At 44.5% G+C, this 20,297-nt stretch overlaps 1 protein-coding gene across 1 annotated transcript in view; it reads right to left on the bottom strand.

Annotated features, from left to right (window-relative positions):
- Positions 1-4,145: 4,145 nt before the first annotated feature.
- The window catches only part of tmem147 (transmembrane protein 147), a 29,603-nt gene continuing 13,451 nt past the window's right edge, over positions 4,146-20,297 (bottom strand). The window contains exons 7-8 of the mRNA XM_088999418.1: positions 18,550-18,671; positions 4,146-4,752 (exon numbers count right to left, since the gene is read on the bottom strand). Coding sequence (XP_088855544.1) covers positions 4,632-4,752; positions 18,550-18,671 — 243 coding nt within the window. The 3' untranslated portion in view covers positions 4,146-4,631. The remainder of the gene's footprint in view (positions 4,753-18,549; positions 18,672-20,297) is intronic.

Genomic DNA, 20,297 nt, shown 5'->3' with positions numbered 1-20,297 from the left:
GTTTCAACTGGCTATCAGTTCAGAGCAAGATTTTTTTAACATTCGTGTACGACTTATTACATCCAGTATAATACTCATGAAAAATGAAAGCCATATTTTTGTCTAGTCTAATTTCAGACCAGGCTCTGCAGGCACCCTGTCGTGGCACATACTCTGCTACCAGATCACACTTGTTCAATTCACATTGGAATTTGCAAGGCATTAGTCAGGTCATTCGTGTTTCTCAGCATTCGCTATTCTTGCATACACAAGCCAGTGTGTCAGCAGAGAAAGCAATGTCTGTGTGCGTTTTAGTGAACAGCTATAAGCATTGAAGCCTGCTCAAAATGCAAGCTTTGTGGCGCTGCCTAAAGTACCCGGGCTAAGTGGGAACGAGACGTAGGGCGACTGGTGGGTGGTTGGCACAAAATAACTTACATCTCTCCCTCCCACAAGGGAGAGATGTACTGTCTGATTTGTGAATTGATTTCAGTGGCATCACATTCTATAATAAATTCACAAAAAAGACATACCTGACAATAGTCACAGCAAACTACGAGAGTGGCCTTTGTTCGTCCGCATGTTCGTTAATTTCGGATGAGGATTTTGGTTATCCAAATACAGGCGGCAGTCAATGAACAGTACCTTCAAATGGTTTATTTGCAGAATATTCCGGAGCCATCGTTTACAGACAATGGCTGCTTGATCACGAGTGTGTCCACACTAAAGACATAACATATTTATTTCACCAGAACGGCGATACCGAGACTATGGTGCGACCTTGAGACTTCAGTTTCCTGAACCAATTCTTAGCTTTTATCGAGCAGTCTTGACAAAGTCTTCAGTAAGCAATGTACCAAGGCAAGCAGGTGGTTCCAAGGACGAGCTTGGTTTACCCAGGGCATGAGAATGCTATACAGTACATGTGTGAAAGACAGGGCCCGGGGGCCAAATCTGGCCCGCCACATCATTTTATTCGGCCCACAAAAAGCAAATCTAGCATGTCAAGTGCCATGATACTTGCTAAAGTCCGAACCAAAATTTCAAATTGTCGTATGTAAACCTCAACAATAGTAATTATACTTGACTTCAAATGTGAAAACTAGTTATTCATTAATTTGTTATGCGTTCTGTACATGGAGATGAAACATTCAAATGTTTTCCCCAAATTTATAACGACTCTGGAGAGAAAACTGTAGCTACAATATGGCCCCCAGCAAAAAAATGAGTTTCACACTCCTGCTATACAAGCTAGACTAAATATGGAGGAAGACACACATCATTGCATTATTTTCATGAAATAGTATTGAGAAACTCAAAAGACAAGGGCAGAGGCTTTACTAGACAAAATATAAAATGAAATAATCCTTCAGTACAAACACCTCAATTATCCAAGAACACTGAAATGACCACCCCAAAAAAATCACAACAAACATTAATCTCTCCTTTACGATCCGTTTACCCTCACAACCCTGTCTTGTCTCCACAAAGTCTCAGTGTATAAAGGTGAACAGATTGCTTCAAGGACACACTTTGTTTTACCGTGGACAGTTACACGATGTCTCACTAGACTAAATATGAGCAGGAGACAGACGTCACCAGCCAATCGCAGGACACACACTGACAATGAATCGCTCATAATCACACCTTGACACACCATTAACCTGCCACGCATATTTTTGCACTGTGGGAGGAAATTGTAAAAAAAAACCCATGCAGGTATATAGGTAGAGTTTGCCAATTCTTTTACAGGACGCCGGAATAAAATCCTGTATCGTTGTAGTGCGAGGCCAACGCACAAAGCAGTCGCCCAGGGGCCGCTGATGACAAACATGATCATTAATATACTCTATCTTTGGGGTAGTGGTATGGTTCTTCGATAAATAAAAACAATGTTTCCCAAGTGCACAACACCTTGCCACATCTTGGATTGATGACTGAAATGCATCTTACTTGGGGTTAGATAGATGAGAAGGTTTCTTCAGCCGTCATCTGTACAAAAGTGAAGGTTTCGGACGTTTCGCCTCCTATCCAAGAGGCTTCGTCAGCGAACTAAAGTCTGACTGGTCGTATCGGCCCCATTTATATATCCCTAATCAGATAATCAATTCATTCAGCATCTCCAGTCGGTCCAAATTGCTGCTGCTGATCTTTTGACTGGCAGCAAATGTCCAGCATGCTGTTCACCACTCCACAAGTTAACCAGTCACAAATCGCACACCTGCACCTTCCTCGACTTTACCAACGCAGCACTTCCACCCACCATTGTCGTCCCCCCCCCTACAGGCTGGAGTTGTCACTGTCTCATCATGCTCTCATCTACCCCACTCAATTCATCATCACAGCCAACTCCCCCCACCCCCCATCCCTGTACTACTGTAATGAGAGAAAATATTTATAAAATGTCAAATCCAAATTTCAGTCAACTCCCTCTGTTGGGTTATTTTAATCGTTCGTCCCTGGTTCATTGCTTCGACGGGTGTTGATGGAAGAGGATGGTTAAATCATCAGGGAGCCAGGTGTAGAACAGAAATTTGGTTTAATCTTGGAGAGAGTGGAGGCATCACGGTGTCGGCTTAAGGAGAGAGCATGGCGATAGAGAGAGAGAGAACTCGAAGGGAGAGCATTTTATACGGCGCACAGTGTGTGACGCGAAAGGATGTTACGTAATGTAAATGCGACATCATGTAAGGGAAGGCAGGATATGACGTATCAGGAAGTTCAAAATGTAAACAAAGATTACAGAGCATGTTTAGAGATGTTTGTATGTTGAATTACCCCAACACCCTCAATCCTCGCTGTCTCCCATAGATCACAAAATCCTCAAACTGGCTCTGTTGAACACGCACTCAACAACAAAGCACTCGTTTTACACGAATTCATAACTGACAACAACCTAGATTTCCTATTTATCCCCGAAACCTGCCATAAACACCTGGACTACCAAGCCATCCCACCTGGTTACACATCGACAAGCCCCACCTCAGTGGTGTGACGGCTGACACTGACACACCCGACTCACATCTCCAATCACTGATTATCGGCTGTTGAACGCACCAATCACAATGAAAAAGAAGAGAACATCCCCTGTTTGGGATCATTTGGAGCAGATCTCTGCTAAAAGCGTACAAATTACAATAAGTGTGAATATATAATGTAAAATACTGTGATAAGTAGGTGTATCACTGATTTTAATGTATTCTACTTGCTGATATTTTAAAAGGTGAGGTGTAAACTTTGTTCTAAAGGACTTGGGTACCAACAGAACAGCTTTCCCTCAACAAAAAATGACTGAAATGTGTGTCTTGTTCCCTGTTTCCGAGTCAATGTCTCAAGTAAATTAATTTTTTCAAGTAACACACGCAGTCATTCACATCACAACTCCGTGCCTTTTATCACTCTGTTATGACATTTATTATCCGCATGCTGGCGCAGTCGAGCAAGCGAGGCCCGATGATGCATCGCCAAAAATTGAAACATTTGGGTGGAAGGCCTCATTGCTTCGATAAGGCCTCACATTCCCATCACGACTCAACACGGTGTGTCATTGCGTCAACACGCCTCAGAGGTCGCATGGACCCATCACTATCTACAGATAAAAATAATGTAATTGGTCTAATGAGATTAGAGATGAGCCTAATTTTGTAGCCAGTTCAGTGTGCAGGTTTTAAAAATCTGTTGACGAATATTCAGATTTTACGAAGATAAACATTTCCGTTTATAAGTTTAACATTGTTGATTGAGGACCTCTATTGTTTTCCATGCAAATCAGGAAACAAATCTTTTAGCATCCCAGACCATAGGAAAATCAATTTCTTTTTTTTTTTTTCTTTTGGCTTTTCCCTGCAAGGGGTCGCCATAGCGAATCAGTGTCCTCCATCTTCAGAGGTTTGATTCGCATGTTTGTTTTCGCCAAGCTTTTTCGCCGGATGCCCTTCCTGTCACAACCCTCAATTTAAGACAAGAAAACCTTTATTAGTTTAGCTATTTTCCACTTTTTATGTCAACTGTACAATTTTATTATTACTTAATTATTACTAATTTATAATTATTATCATTTTAATAATACAATTATTGGTATGCAGGTAACCTCCCAGGATAAATCAAGATAGACAACCAAGAAGAAAAAAAAAACTGCGCGGTTAAAGGAATCAAAAAACCAAAACTGAAGTTGAGATTTATTTATACAGTTTGTCATCTTAAAAATCTTCCAACAAGTCCAAGAACATTAATGGTGGATTTGTCACTGACGGGTCCAATTTTTGTACTGCGACAAAAAATAATCAATTCTCATCTGTTTAGATCATGACGTGTTGAAAGGTCGGAAATAAATCAAATTACAATTGCGGTGGCAAATTCAAGCAAAGACATGATGACACTTTGTTTGATATTCTATTCATTCAAACAGCTGAGAATTAATGTCACTTGCCAAACATTAATTTGTGATCAAAATACACCCTTTTGTAAAGTGTTTCAGTCAATATCATCAAGAATGTCTTTTGATCTCACTTGGCATCCACCACAAAAGAACCAGCCGCAACGCAGTTCCACCGAATCAACAGCTGGTGGGGTGGCAGCCTGGACGAAATGGCTCGATCACCAATCGGTTGGTCGTTTGGATCGAAAACTGGTCAATGAAACTGGTTTTAGACTTAGTTGCTATGCACCAGGGAGACGAAGAGAAGAAGTGAGCAGAGAGAGATGGCACCAGTCAGCACAGCTTTTACCAACAACACGGTCCAGCTGCCCATGACGAAGGCATGAATGAACAACCTGCACATACAGAGGTGGGGGGTGTGGGGATCAGATACACTGCTCAAATATAAGACACACAGGGATTTTAAATCAAACTTATTTTCAGACTGATAATAGGATGAGTACAATAAAATCAAACTTTATTTCCATGGTGCTTTCCTAACGGCTGCATATGTAACAAGGCACTTTACAGAACATTTAATATGACATCACAACAATACACCCCAAAGGCTAACAGGACACTTCAAATACAATGTGCCATTTGGGAGAGCAAAGTTGAAACAAAAATGTCAGATTTATTTTCTTCTTGAATGCTCACTGAGTTTCATTATTGTTGTTGTGAGAGGTTAACTTGTCATTTGCCAAGTCAGGGGTGGGGTGAGGGGGACTGCTCAGCGTGCTGCTCTGCTGGGAGTGACATATTTTTTTCAATCTTCAAACACCCAAGTACACGCTGATACTAACAACTGAAACCACTTGCAAATTTGTTATATACAACTTGAAATGAATTTAAATTGAACCAATGACAGATAATTTTATAGTATAGATTATATTTAAAAATCAAAACACCCCAAAGTGGCACAAGCTTGCATAGACGAATGCGAAATGAAACATTGATGTAACACAAAACGGACCGTCTGTAGTGACACCACTCGAGTGAAGCGCACTTTAGCAGTCAAATGTCTGCAGTACTCTGCGTGCGTATGCGCGATCATTTGTGCATGCGCGCGTCTTGATTTCAACCAATCAGCGGCAACAGACATTACAGATGAAATAGCATAACAGCTAAAATAAGATAGAGGAGACTACACGACGCTCGAGGTCGGACAGGCATGTATTTCTGTGTCTCTCTTTCTTTCCAAATACAGTGATACCTTAGCTTACAAACTTCATTGGCTCCCAGAAAGTGTGTAATGTGAAAAGTGTATTCCAAACAATTTCCCATAGGAAACCATTAAAATGAGAATAATGTTTTCTCAGGTCCCCATAAAACATAATTTTCTACGAAATAAGCCTTAAAACTACACAAAATATACCTTATTTTATGTATAATAAATGTGCTATGGTATACTAATTAAAGAAACTACTGTAGAATAAAGTCATTTTATTTACCTTTGTGATGGTCATTGATGGCTTGATGGAATGGATAGCTTTTTGCATAAAGTGTCTCTTGGAGCACTGGGTTGTAAATCTTGGAAGTTGTGATATTGCAACAGCAACAGATGCAGGCATATATATATATATATATATATATATATATATATATATATATATATATATATATATATATATATATATATATATATATATATATACACAGTGAGACCTTGGTTTACGAACGAAAAGTGTATCCCCAAAAACAATTCCCATAGGAAATCATTAAAATGAGAATAATCTGTTCCCAGGTTTCCATAAAATATAATTTTCAACTAAATAAGCCTTAAAACTCCACCTTATTATGTATAATAAATGTGCTATTGGATTGTAATGAAAGAACTACACTCCAATGTATAATAAAGTCACTTTATTTACCTTTGTGATGGTCGTTGATGGCTCTTAATTGACACCTGTTGCTTTCTGACTTGTAAGGTCTTACGAAACTGAGGCATCACATTATCATTCATCATGTTGATGATTCTCATAGCCTTTTCTGGATGGAACTGTTCAATAAAAGCCTTCACATCAACTGTTGAATGGCCTGCTTCTGCTTGTCCTCTTGAAGGCAAATCAAAATCTCTGTGTTGATGACCTCATTGTGGTCAGCAACAAGCTCCTCGATGTCATCTGCGTTCACTTCGAGTCCCGTAGGTGCTGGCAGATATTTTATGACAACAAAAGGCGCGAGTCCGATGATTCCATGGATGCTGAATAAAACATGACAAAAGAAGGCGGGCGGGGCGAATGAAATGGCACACTCAGGTCGACCAATCACCTTGTACAAAGCAAACTGTTGGATTTGCTAGCACAAGACACAGCGATGCGCTTCCGTCGTAATCATGTCACTGGTGAGGTGACTGACAGTGACTCGTTGAAATGAAATTGAAGTGTCGCGAGCGGCAGCCACGCCCGAGCTGTCAACTCGCACGTGACAATTTAGCGTGACTATTGACACGCTGTTCCGGTGTGTGTGAAAACACTAGCTCTGATTGGCTTACCATGACACATGACTACCCTTTAGCCAATCACAATCACTTCTATCGCATCTTGACAGGGGGGTGCGTTAAAGTGTAGCAACACAGAAACGTTGGCAAGTGTTTGTCCCTGCTCATTCAGTTAGACAATGCTTTCCAAACAGCCTAGTCATAAGAAGTTGTGCGCTATTCTCGAACCTGAACGCACCCCAAGTCTTGGATGCCAAATAAACAGAGCAGAGTAGACGTGTACGGATGGTGGTTTCTTCAATTTATTCATAGTAACGCACCAAATTTGAACTGAGGCTGAACACGAGCCTGTGGTGTTTATTTTACGGTCCCATAATAGTAAAATTATCAGCAAAAAACTCCAAGTAGGCGATCGACGTGTGCATTCAATGAGAGGGGGTGTGGAAAGTAGCGCCGGCTGGAGCGCTGTTCGGTCGTGTGCTTCCGCCGAAGATCACTCCGCCAGATCCGAAGGTTGTGTGCTCGATGGACCGGCCGTGGTGGGTGTGTATTATGGAAATAGTGCTTATTATAAGGCTTAATTTTCATAAATTAAAGTTCGTATTATAAGGTGTTCATAAGTTGAGGTCTCACTGTATATATATATATATATATATATATATATATATATATATATATATATATATATATATATATATATATAATATATATACCACCACCACAGGCAGGACTGTCACCTTTACCTTCCAGGCTCTCTCCAGCTCCTCTCTGAGCCCTTGGTATTTCTCGATTTTCTCATGTTCCTTCTTTCTGATGTTTCCATCAGTCGGGACTGCTACATCCACGACAACGGCTTTCTTTTCCCCTTTATCTATGACCACGATATCTGGTTGGTTGGCCATTACCATCTTGTCAGTCTGTATCTGGAAGTCCCACATGATCTTTGCTCGGTCATTCTCAACTACCTTGGGAGGTGTTTCCCATTTTGACCTTGGGGTTTCCAGTCCATACTCCGCACAGATGTTTTGGTAGACTATGCTAGCCACCTGGTTATGGCGGTCCATGTAGGCGTTCCCTGCCAGCATCTTACACCCTGCAGTTATGTGTTGGATTGTCTCAGGTGCCTCTTTGCACAACATACACCTTGGGTCTTGTCTGGTGTGGTATATCCCTGCCTCGATGGCTCTGGTGTTCAGGGCCTGGTCTTGAGCAGCCAGGATGAGTGCCTCTGTGCTGTCCTTTAGGCAAGCCCTCTCTAGCCACTGATAGGATTTCTTGAGATCAGCCACTTCTGCTATTGTTCGGTGGTACATCCCGTGTAGGGGCTTTTCCTCCCATGATTGTCCCTCTAGCAGCACCTCATCCTCTGTTCCCCACTGTCTGAGACATTCTCTGAGTACATCATCCGTTGGAGCCTTCTCTTTGATGTATTTATGGAGCTTGGATGTTTCATCCTGGACAGTGGCTCTCACACTCACTTGTCCCCGGCCTCCTTCCTTACGGCATGTGTACAGTCTCAGGGTGCTGGACTTGGGATGGAACCCTCCATGCATGGTGAGGAGTTTTCGGGTCTTAACATCCGTGGTCTGAATCTCTTCCTTTGGCCACCTTATTATTCCTGCAGGGTATCTGATCACTGGCAGGGCATAGCTGTTTAGTGCCCGGGTGTTGTTCTTGCCATTGAGCTGGCTTCTGAGGACTTGCCTCACCCGCTGGAGGTATTTGGTCGTAGCCGCTTTCCTTGTTGCTAGTTCGAGGTTGCCATTGGCCTGTGATATACCTAGGTACTTGTAGCTGTTTTCAATGTCTTCTATTGTTCCTTCAGGGAGTGAGACCCCTTCAGTGTGGACTACCTTGCCCCTCTTAGTCACCATCCAACTACATTTCTCCAGCCCGAATGACATTCCGATATCACTGCTGTAGATCCTGGTTGTGTGGATCAGGGAGTCTATGTCCCTTTCGCTCTTAGCATACAGCTTTATGTCATCCATGTAGAGGAGGTGACTGATCGTAGCTCCATTTCTGAGGCTGTATCCATAGCCTGTCTTGGCGATTATCTGGCTGAGGGGGTTCAGTCCTATGCAGAACAGCGGTGGGGAGAGTGCATCACCTTGGTATATGCCACATTTGATGGACCCTTGCGTTAGTGGCTTGCCATTGGCTTCAAGTGTGGTTTTCCACATCCTCATCGAGTTTGCAACGAAGGCTCTCAGGGTCCTGTTGACCTTATACAACTCCAAGCATTCAGTGATCCATGTGTGTGGCATCGAGTCATATGCTCTCTTGTAATCAATCCAGGCTGTGCACAGGTTGGTATGTCGGGACCTGCAGTCTTGTGAGACTGTTCTGTCAACCAGCAGCTGATGTTTGGCACCTCTAGTATCTCTACCAATGCCTTTCTGTGCTTTGCTCATGTATTGATCCATGTATCCACTTGTCTTAGCCGCAATGATGCCTGACATGAGCTTCCATGTTGTGGAGAGACAGGTTATTGGCCGATAGTTGGAAGGAACTGCACCCTTTTTTGAGGAATCCTTCATGATCAGGATTGTTCGCCCTTCGGTTAGCCATCCTGGGTGGATCCCATCCATCAGCAACTGGTTTATTTGTGCTGCTAGGCGCTCATGGAGAGTTGTGAGTTTCTTTAGCCAGTAGGTGTGGACCATATCCGGGCCTGGTGCGGTCCAGTTTTTCATACCTGAGACTCTTGTATATCTGCCGCTGTGATGGTAACTGGGTTCTGTTCAGGGAGGTTGCTGTGCTCTTCTTTCAGAGTCACCAGCCATTGTGCACTGCTGTTATGTGCGACCTCTTTCTCCCATATGCCTTTCCAGTATCTTTCAGTTTCCAGCCTTGGAGGGTCTGCTCTGCTGTTAGAACCCTGCCACTGAGCGTACACTTTCGCAGGTTGTGTTGCGAACAGCCTGTTTATTCTTCTGGCCTCATTCTCTTTCGTGTACCTCTTTAGGCGACTGGACAAGGCCTCGAGCCTTTGTTTGGCAGTTTCGAGTGCTTCAGGTATGGTTATCTGCATGTACCTCTTGGGTATTGGCCTTTTAGTCACACCTCTCTGAGTCTCTGTCAATTGACTCACATCTTTCCGAGCCGCCTTGATCTTAGCCTCCAACCGTCTTTTCCATGGTGGGTAAAGAATCTCGTGGCTCTCATGTCTGCTCTTGTAGCCAAGCATCTCTAGGATCACTGACGCTGAAGCGCAAATCAGCTCATTGGTTTCCGGGATCGTTCCGGTCGGGATCGTTCTCAGTGCTGCATTCACAGTTTCCATGAGACTTTCAGGTGGTACTTCACATAGCCGTTGTAATCGGTTTCTTAGTTGCCCAGTTTTCATTCTTGCCATGATCTTATCTCTCAGGTCAGTTGCTGCTTCGCTCAGCATTTCATTCATTGGGACTGGCTTCCCAATCTCATCATTCATTGGGGCTTGCCTCCCAATCTCTGGTTGAACCTCTTCCTCTGATGTGGCAGCCTGGGGCCCTTCACCTCGGAATTTGTGTTGTACCTCATCAATCTCAAGTTGTGATAGCAATCGCCGTTTGTGGATATTGGAACACTGAGCTACTAGTTGTTTGGTGGTCAACCGTGACTGTGGGTTTCGAAGTAACCATTCAGCCCCCATTCTCCGCATGTAACCCCTCTGACTAGGGTTGCTTGAGTAGTAGCATTCCAACAGAGATATGTTATCGCATCTCGTCCATCTCCGCTTTGTTCCAGTCGCCCATTTTTCATCAAGGTTCTCTGGTTCCCCAGCACCCGACGCATACCTTGTTTGGCCGGGCGACGTCTGAGCCGGCATGTCATTCCATTTATTGTCTCTCATCATTGTATGAGGTAGGCATTAGCGTGAAGGGTCTTGCCCAAGGACCCACACTGGATGATGTTTTTGTGCTTGTGTCTCCCATATGCCAAACCGATATCAACTATATATACAGTAAAGTCTCGTTATATCGATATCGGATATATCGATAGTCCCGGTAATATCGATACTATTTCTATGCACGCACGGAGAAAATTACATGCAAACAGGGTCGGATATATCGATAGTCCCGGTTATATCGATATTTTTTCGGACTCCCTTGAATATCGACTACTAGTTGTTTGGTGGTCAACCGTGACTGTGGGTTTCGAAGTAACCATTCAGCCCCCATTCTCCGCATGTAACCCCTCTGACTAGGGTTGCTTGAGTAGTAGCATTCCAACAGAGATATGTTATCGCATCTCGTCCATCTCCGCTTTGTTCCAGTCGCCCATTTTTCATCAAGGTTCTCTGGTTCCCCAGCACCCGACGCATACCTTGTTTGGCCGGGCGACGTCTGAGCCGGCATGTCATTCCATTTATTGTCTCTCATCATTGTATGAGGTAGGCATTAGCGTGAAGGTTCTTGCCCAAGGACCCACACTGGATGATGTTTTTGTGCTTGTGTCTCCCATATGCCAAACCGATATCAACTATATATACAGTAAAGTCTCGTTATATCGATATCGGATATATCGATAGTCCCGGTTATATCGATACTATTTCTATGCACGCACGGAGAAAATTACATGCAAACAGGGTCGGATATATCGATAGTCCCGGTTATATCGATATTTTTTCGTACTCCCTTGAATATCGATATAACGAGACTTTACTGTATATATAATCTCATTTTCTGTACCTCTTATTCCTCATTGGGGTGGCGGGGGGTGCTGGAGCCTATCTCAACTGTCTTCGGGCACGAGGCGGGGGACACCCTGAATTTGTTGCCAGCCAATCGCAGGGCACACAACATACAACAGTCACTCTCACACTCACACCTAGGGACAATTTGGAGTGGTCAATCTGCCTGCCATGCATGTTGTTGGAGTGTGGGAGGAAACCGGAGGACCCGGAGAAAACCCACGCGGGTCCGGGGAGAACATGCAAACTCCACACAGGGAGGCCGGACCGGGACGCGAACCGGCGACCTCTGCACTGTGAAGCCGGTGTGCTAACCACTTGACTACCGGGCATACATACATACATATATATATATATATATATATATATATATATATATATATATATATATATATATATATATATATATATATATATATATATATATATATAGTAAAGTCTCGTTATATCGATATCGGATATATCGATAGTCCCGGTTATATCGATACTATTTCTATGCACGCACGGAGAAAATTACATGCAAACAGGGTCGGATATATCGATAGTCCCGGTTATATCGATATTTTTTCGGACTCCCTTGAATATCGATATAATGAGACTTTACTGTATATATATATATATATATATATATATATATATATATACAGTAAAATCTCGTTATATCGATATCGGATATATCGATAGTCCCGGTTATATCGATACTATTTCTATGCACGCACGGAGAAAATTACATGCAAACAGGGTCGGATATATCGATAGTCCCGGTTATATCGATATTTTTTCGGACTCCCTTGAATATCGATATAACGAGACTTTACTGTATATATATATATATATATATATATATATATATATATATATATATATATATATATAAAATATTCGTCTCACCCACCATGGGTGGTGTCTGTCCCCCCATTTCAGCTCGGGAAGCTTGAGGGTTCTGTGCAGTATCCGTATATATGCAGGGTGTAAGATGCTGGCAGGGAAAGCCTACATGGAGCGCCATAACCAGGTGGCTGGCATAGTCTACCGAAACATCTGTGCGGAGTATGGACTGGAAACCCCAAGATCAAAATGGGAAACACCTCCCAAGGTGGTGGAGAATGATCGAGCAAAGATCCTGTGGGACTTCCAGATACAGACTGACAAGATGGTAATGGCCAACCAACCAGATATCGTGCTCATAGATAAAGGGGAACGGAAAGCCGTTGTCGTGGATGTAGCGGTCCCGAGTGATGGAAACATCAGAAAGAAGGAACATACCAAGGGCTCAGAGAGGAGCTGGAGAGAGCCTGGAAGGTAAAGGTGACAGTCGTGCCGGTGGTGGTCGGAGCACTCGGGGCAGTGACCCCCAAACTCGACGAGTGGTTGCAACAGATCCCGGGAACAACATCGGACATCTCGGTCCAGAAAAGCGCAGTGCTGGGAACAGCACAGATACTGCGCAGAACCCTCAAGTTTCCTGGCCTCTGGTAGAGGACCCGAGCTGAAATGGGGGACAGACACTACCCATGGTGGGTGAGACGAGGATTTTATATATATGTTATATATATGTTATATATATTATACATATATATGCATGCCAGGCAGGAGACCGAGAGCAAGACCGAAGAGGAGGTTTATGGATGTGGTCAAAGAGGACATAAAGGTAGCTGGTGTGCGAGAAGAGGATGTACAAAACCGGGATAGATGGAGGACATTGATTCGCTGTGGCGACCCCTGAGGGGAAAAGCCGAAAGGAAAAGAAGAAGATATATTATATACAGTGGGACCTTGGCTTACGAACTTAATTGGTTCCCAGACAGAGTGTGTAAGGCGAAAGTGTGTATCCCAAAAATAATTTTCCATTGGAAACCATTAAATTGAGAATAATACGTTCCCAGGTCCCCATAAAACATAATTTTCTACTTTCTAATTTTCTAAGCCTTTAAACTACACAAAATATACCTCATTTTATGTATAATAAATGTGCTATAGTATTATGATTGAAGAAATAAACTGTACTATACAATAAAGTCATTTTATTTACCTTTGTGATGGTCGTTAATGGCTTGATGGAATGGAGTGTCCGGTTTCAACACTTGATGAGGAACAAAGGCTTCTTTCACCATCTTGAGGAATGATCCTTTGTAGGTGCTTTCTCTGTGATAATTGTATCTAGTTCATCAATTGTAATCTGTTTAGCTGGGTTAATAGCTTTTTGCATCAAGTGTACAGATGACTTGTGCGGGTTATTTGTGGAGCCTGATTGATGGGGTATTTAACCTTCCAGTCTACACTCTGCTTTAGAACTATCAAAGTTGAAATGGGTCCAAATTTCACTGTTTTCTATCCATTTTCTCACCATTTTACCTGTTTTTTCCCTTTTCTTTTTTTGTTTCAAGCTCTGTCCTCTCCCTTTCGTGTGTGTGTTTTCTCTCTCTCTCTTTCTGCCTGTCTCTTTAATGTTTAACCCCCCGCCCCATCACACTGCTGGGTTCTTGACCAATCACGTGGCTTTAACCGAAGACACCATTTTGTTTTTTTGGAGAATGGCCTCACTCTCTCTCTATAACCCGATCCCTCAGGGGTGGGGAATAGAGGACAAAAGTCTGCTGCCATTTCCTTGTTTGGAGAACGGGCTCATTCACGAACAACATATCACTCATTGTGGCAGCTCCGTGTGTATCCCGAAAAATAGTTCGTATGCCAAGGTAATACGTCTGTGTAAGCTCTCAATCGTACAGGAGTGGTCCATCGATGAAATGGTTTCTTCAGACGTCATCTGTACTTCTTTGAAGGTGTCGGACGTTTCACTTCTTATACAAGAAACTTCGTCAGCAAACTAAAGTCTTACTGGTAGTTTAGGCCCTATATATAAATATATATATATATATATATCCCTACTGTCCAGACATGGCGGTGCCGGACTCTGCTATGATAGGTCCCTGCTCTCAGGTTGGGAGGGAGCAGAAGACTACTCCCTGCAGCTGCTCCACTGATATTCCCTGTCGTTCTGGCTAACGACTGGCCTGATTGCCTCATTTCGACCGGTATCACCTCATCAGTATTACTAATCCTATGTGCAGGAATGAAAAGAGATTTTAAAAATAACCCGTTACTTTAAAAATTAACAGTACCTTTGATGTTTCACTGATTAAAAAGACAAAGTACGACTCAGAAGACCCCATAGAAGAAAAACATGAATGGACTTGGTTTTCCCTTGCCCGGACCCGGGTCACCGGGGCCCCTCTCTGGAGCCAGGCCTGGAGATGGGGCTCATTGGCGAGCGCCTGGTGGCCGGGCCTACACCCATGGGGCCCGGTCGGGCTCAGCCCGAAAAGGAAACGTGCGTACCCTTTTTAAGGGTTACCACCTGGGAGGAGCCAGAGGGGTCAGGTGCATTGTGAGCTGGACGGCAGCCAAAGGCGGCGACACCTGGCGTTCCGACCCGCGACTGCAGAAGCTAGCTCTTGGGACGTGGAACGTCACCTCTCTTGCAGGGAAGGAGCCCAAGCTGGTGCATGAGGTCGAAAAGTTCCGACGAGACATGGTTGGGCTTGCCTCCACACACAGCCTGGGTTCCGGTACCAGCCCTCTCGAGAGGGGTTGGACTCTCTTCCACTCTGGAGTATCCCACGGTGAGAGGCGTAGAGCAGGTGTCGGCATACTTATTGCCCCCTGGCTCGCCGCCTGTACGTTGGGATTCACCCCTGTAGACGAAAGGGTTGCTTCCCTCCGCCTTCGGGTGCGGAGACGGGTTCTGACTGTTGTTTGTGCATATGCACCAAACAGCAGTTCAGTGTACCCATCCTTTTTAGAGACCTTAGGGCAGGGGTCGGGAACCTATGGCTCGCGAGCCATATATGGCTCTTTTGATGATTGCATATGGCCCGCCGATAAATCTAAATACATATTCTCGCTTTTTTCTTTTCATTTTCTGATGGGGCTGAGGTTGGCGGAAAGCGCAATTTTGATTGGATGACACTGACCGACGTTGGCGGAAAGCGCAATTTTGATTGAATGATACTGGCCGTCAGTTGAAACAGGTAAACGCCCATTTAAATGAGCCCAAGGAGTCAAAACAAGTACACTTCAGCTTGAATACACCGAGGATTTACCTTTGTGGAGAGAAAAGGTTCTGATTCTAATTTGCAATGAAACAATACCATCGATGAAACAGTCGAATCTCAATTACATTTTAACAAGCCCCATGTTAACGTTAGCATCAATATACTTCAGTGAGAAGTATGTTGCATAGCAAGTGTGGAAGCTAATGAGCCGTGTGCAGGCTAGCTAGCATTAACTTCGCGTATGGAGCCGGCAAGTTGACTTTCATTCCGATCGTTCCGCTGGATTTTTACCAACATGAGGAACGGAAAACCATTCATGTTAACGGTGAGTACTATCACAAAGTTATTTTGATTATTAAATTCTGACATTTTGTTGAAAAGTGGCCGCCCGTGTGTGTGTGTGTGTGTGTGTGTGTGTGTGTGTGTGTGTGTGTGTGTGTGTGTGTGAGTGTGTGTGCGTGTGCGTGTGTGCTCGCGTGAGTGGCTCTCACTGAAAAACATTTCTAAATATTTTACTTTTATGGCTCTCTTCGTCAAAAAGGTTCCCGACCCCTGCCTTAGGGGGTGTGCTGGAGAGCACTTCCCCTGGGGACTCCCTTGTTCTGCTGGGCGATTTCAATGCTCATGTGGGCAATGACTTTGAGACCTGGAGGACTGTGCATGCGAGGAACCCCCCCTCCCCCTGATCAGAACAGGAGTGGTTTTTTGTTATTGGACTTCTGTGCTCGACACGGATTGTCTATAACAAACACTTTATTCAAACATAACGGTATCCATGGATGGACCATGTTCCGTACCTCCCTTGCTGAGGTGGAAAATCGGAGTTGTGGCCGTAAGGTGGTTGGTGCCTGTCGTGGCGGCAACCCACCGTACTCGCTGGAGAACACCAGTAGTAAGGGATGCCGTAAAGCTGAAGTAGTCCTATCGGGCCTATATGGCCTGTGGGACCCCTGAGACAGCTGACAGGTATCGATTAGCCAAGCCGAATGCAGCCTTGGTCGTTGCCTAGGCAAAAACACGGGCTTGGGAAGAGTTCGGTGAGGCCACGGAAGCCGACTTCCGGACCGCTTTGAGGAAATTCTGGTCAACTATCCGGCGTCTCAGGAGGGGAAAGCAGTGCACCACTAACACTGTGTGCAGTGAGGATAGGGCGCTTCTGACCTCAACTCGAGAAGTTGTGAACCGATGGGCAGAGTACTTCGAAGACCTCCTCAACTCTACCAACACACCTTCCTTGGAGGAAGCAGTGTCTTGGGACTCAGAGGTGCGCTCTCCGATCTCTGTAGCTGAAGTCACCGAGGTGGTTAAAAAGCCCCTCGGTGGCAAGGCCCCGGGGGTGGATGAGATGTGACCGGAGTTCCCAAAGGCTCTGGATGTTGTGGGGCTGTCTTGGCTGACACGCCTCTGCAACATTGCATGGTCATCGGGGAGAGTGCCTCTGGATTGGCAGACCGGGGTGGTGGTCCACCGTTTTAAAAAGGGGGACCGGAAGATGTGTTCCAACTACAGAGGGATCACACTCCTCAGCCTCCCTGGAAAGGTCTATTCAGGGGTTCTAGAGGGGCGGGTCCGTCGGAAAGTCGAGCCTCAGATTGAGGAGGAACAGTGTGGTTTTCGTCCCGGCCGCGGAACAGTGGATCAGCTCTACACCCTTAGCAGGGTCCTCGAGGGTGCATGGGAATTCACCCAACCAGTCTACATGTGCTTTGTGGACTTGGAGAAAGCATTTGACTGTGTCCCTCGTGGAGTTCTGTGGAGGGTGCTTCTGGAGTATGGGGTACAGGAGTGCCTGATACGGGCCGTTTGGTCCCTATACGACCGATGTCAGAGTCTGGTTCGCATTGCCGGCATTAAGTCGTAATCGTTTCCAGTGAGGGTTGGGCTCCCTTTGTCACCGATTATGTTCATAACCTTTATGGACAGAATTTCGAGGCGCAGCCAAAGCGTTGAATGTTTCTGTTTTGGTGGCCTCAGTATAGCATCTCTGCTTTTTGCAGATGATGTGGTACTGTTGGGGCCTTCAAGTGGAGCTCTCCAACTCTCTCTCTCGCGTTTCACAGCCGAATGTGAAGCGGCTGGGATGAGAATCAGCACCTCCAAATCTGAGACAATGGTTCTCAGTTGTAAAAGGGTGGAGTGCCCTCTCCGGGTCGGGGAGGAGATTTTGCCTCAAGTGGAGGACTTTAAGTATCTAGGAGTCTTGTTCACGAATGAGGGTGTGAGGGAGTGAGAGGTTGACAGGCGGATCGGTGCGGCGTCTTCTGTGATGCGGACTTTGTACCGATCTGTCGTGGTGAAGAAGGAGTTGAGCCAAAAAGCAAAGCTCTCAATCTACCGGTCGATCTACATCCCAACCCTCATCTATGGTTGGATGCAAGCGGCCGAAATGAGCTTTCTCCGTAGTGTCCGGGCTCTCCCTTAGAGATAAGGTGAGAAGCTCGGTCATCCGGGAGGAGCTCAAAGTCGAGCCGCTTCTCCTCCACATAGAGAGGAGCCAGATGAGGTGGCTTGAGCATCCGATTAGAATGCCCCCATGAAGCCTCCCTGGTGAAGTGTTCCTAGCATGCCCCACTAGCAGGAGACCCTGGGACCGACCCAGGACAAGCTGGAGAGTATATGTCTCCCAGCTGGCCTGGGAACGCCTGGGGATCCGCCAGGACAAGCTAGAAGAAGTGGCTGGGGAGAGGCAAGTCTGGGCTTCCCAACTGAAGCTGCCTCCCCCGCGACCCGACCCCGGATAAGCGGCAGAAGATGGAAGGATGGATGATTAAAAATGTAAAATGTATATTTTAAACAAATCTAGTTTAGCTGTATGCAATTTGAACAAAACAGTGGGTGCAAACTTGAATGCTTCATCATTTGGATGTGATCCAGGTTGCCTATTTCCCCAGTTGGGAAAATCCTCAGTGGACGGGTTTGATGCTGTCTGTGCTCGTGATTGATTTAAATGCAACAATGAGTGGGTTGAGGATGGACTTACTCCATTAAGAAGGACTTGTAGACACAGAGCGCCAGCAGCACAGTGACAGGTAGCCTGAAGCTCTTGGGAAGGTCGTAGCGAGTAAACATCCACACTACCGCTGCCATGGCAATATAATGAACCTGCAAAAAAGAGATAATGAAGAGAAATGAAGACATTTTGAGAATGTGCTTATATGTCCACAGAGAACAACTGTCTTTTCACACATTGCTATTATTGAAAAACGGAATTGGAAGCACAATAGCACATGTATTGTCAGTGTCTGAAACTCATGACAAAAAGTTACTGGACACCAGGGCAGAAAACTCTGAAAAGTTGCCTGCCTAGCCATAAAGTTGCCTGCCCCATTTTTCACAACTTGAAACACAGTAAGACGACGAATCGCAAAATATTAAGGATTGATAATCAGAATATATACCAGAACAACGCTTTAAAATTAAGTAATTAATATACTTACCACAAATGCTCCCTTGCTTAATTTATTGTAAACATCCCTTGCTGATGATTTTGCTCCAGTTGTCGTTTGTTCATACACTGTTCGGCATGTTGCACAATGCAATGTTTGCGTTGCGTCATCTGCTACAAGCCCCGTGAACTCCTCTTTCCACGATGCTTGTAATGTACGTTTACGTTTTGTAGCGTCGTAAATTTTGTTTGCTTCTTTTGAATATTTCTTCTGGGGCTGAGGTTTTGCCTTGATTCCTAACCACTTAGCCATTTTTCTTGTGTTCTCTGTGCATCTACTTTGGAAAATGATATGCAAATGCACCCGGAAGCACAGTTATTCCATGCAGGCTTCTGATTGGCTGCCGAGTATGCAAATTGCCAAATGAACCGAAATTCTAACATTTCCAAATCGAACGAAGATTTCAAAATCGGAATAAAGCAAACGTTTGATTTGGAAAAAAAACTTTTTTTTTCTTGAAAAAGTTGTCGGCCACTCGCGTGGAGACGTTCTATAACTTGTACCAGTACTACTGCAGTACTGCTGCGAACAAAAAGAATGTGGCAAAAAAAACACACACGTGATTTTCACATTTTCCTGAGCAAAGTATTAACTCCTGGAAATGCTTGGGGGTATTCCTCACGAAACGACTGTAGTTTTCTTTTAATTTTCACACTTTTTGTTGATTTTTCTCCGGCAGATGCCATTACATGACAATGATAAGAACGATGCTAACCCTTGAGTCTCGATTGCAGGCATGAGCGGTCACTCAGGATTCCAGGAACAATCCGTACCACGCACATGTGCAATTCATCTAAAGAACCATGTCAAACTCAGGCCCGCGGGCCTATTTTGGCCCTTACTACAATTATATTTGGCCCGCGTGATGATATCAAATATGTATTACCTCTGGCCCGCCGGCTTGCGACATGTATATACATGCATGTATGTTTTGATTGCCACAAATGCCGCGGCATTGGCAATACTCGAGGCTCCAAGTGTCTGCATTTATGCCTGACGGTTTGCCGACTTTGAAGCTCAAAAATGTAGATTTTAACTTTTTAACAACCCTTTTTACGTTCAATGAGAATAACACACGAAGCAATCTCCAAATGGAGTTTATTGAGCTACAGTGTGATGAAACGCTCAAGACAAAATACGACTGTCGGTGCTGCGCAATTTCCACCTTACCTCCCTGACTGACACGCTGCCCGAACTCCGTACCCAAGCTGCGCAGTTTTGAAAGGCACTTATAAATTAAATGTATTATTATTATAAATGCTCTCTATGTAAAGGGGCACAT

The sequence above is a fragment of the Hippocampus bargibanti genome, linkage group LG06 (genome assembly GCF_051943395.1).
Source record: "Hippocampus bargibanti isolate YZ-2025 linkage group LG06, ASM5194339v1, whole genome shotgun sequence".
NCBI classification, from domain to species: domain Eukaryota; kingdom Metazoa; phylum Chordata; class Actinopteri; order Syngnathiformes; family Syngnathidae; genus Hippocampus; species Hippocampus bargibanti.
The sequence above is the reverse complement of the archived record's forward strand: the minus strand, read 5'-3'. Positions and strand labels throughout refer to the sequence as shown.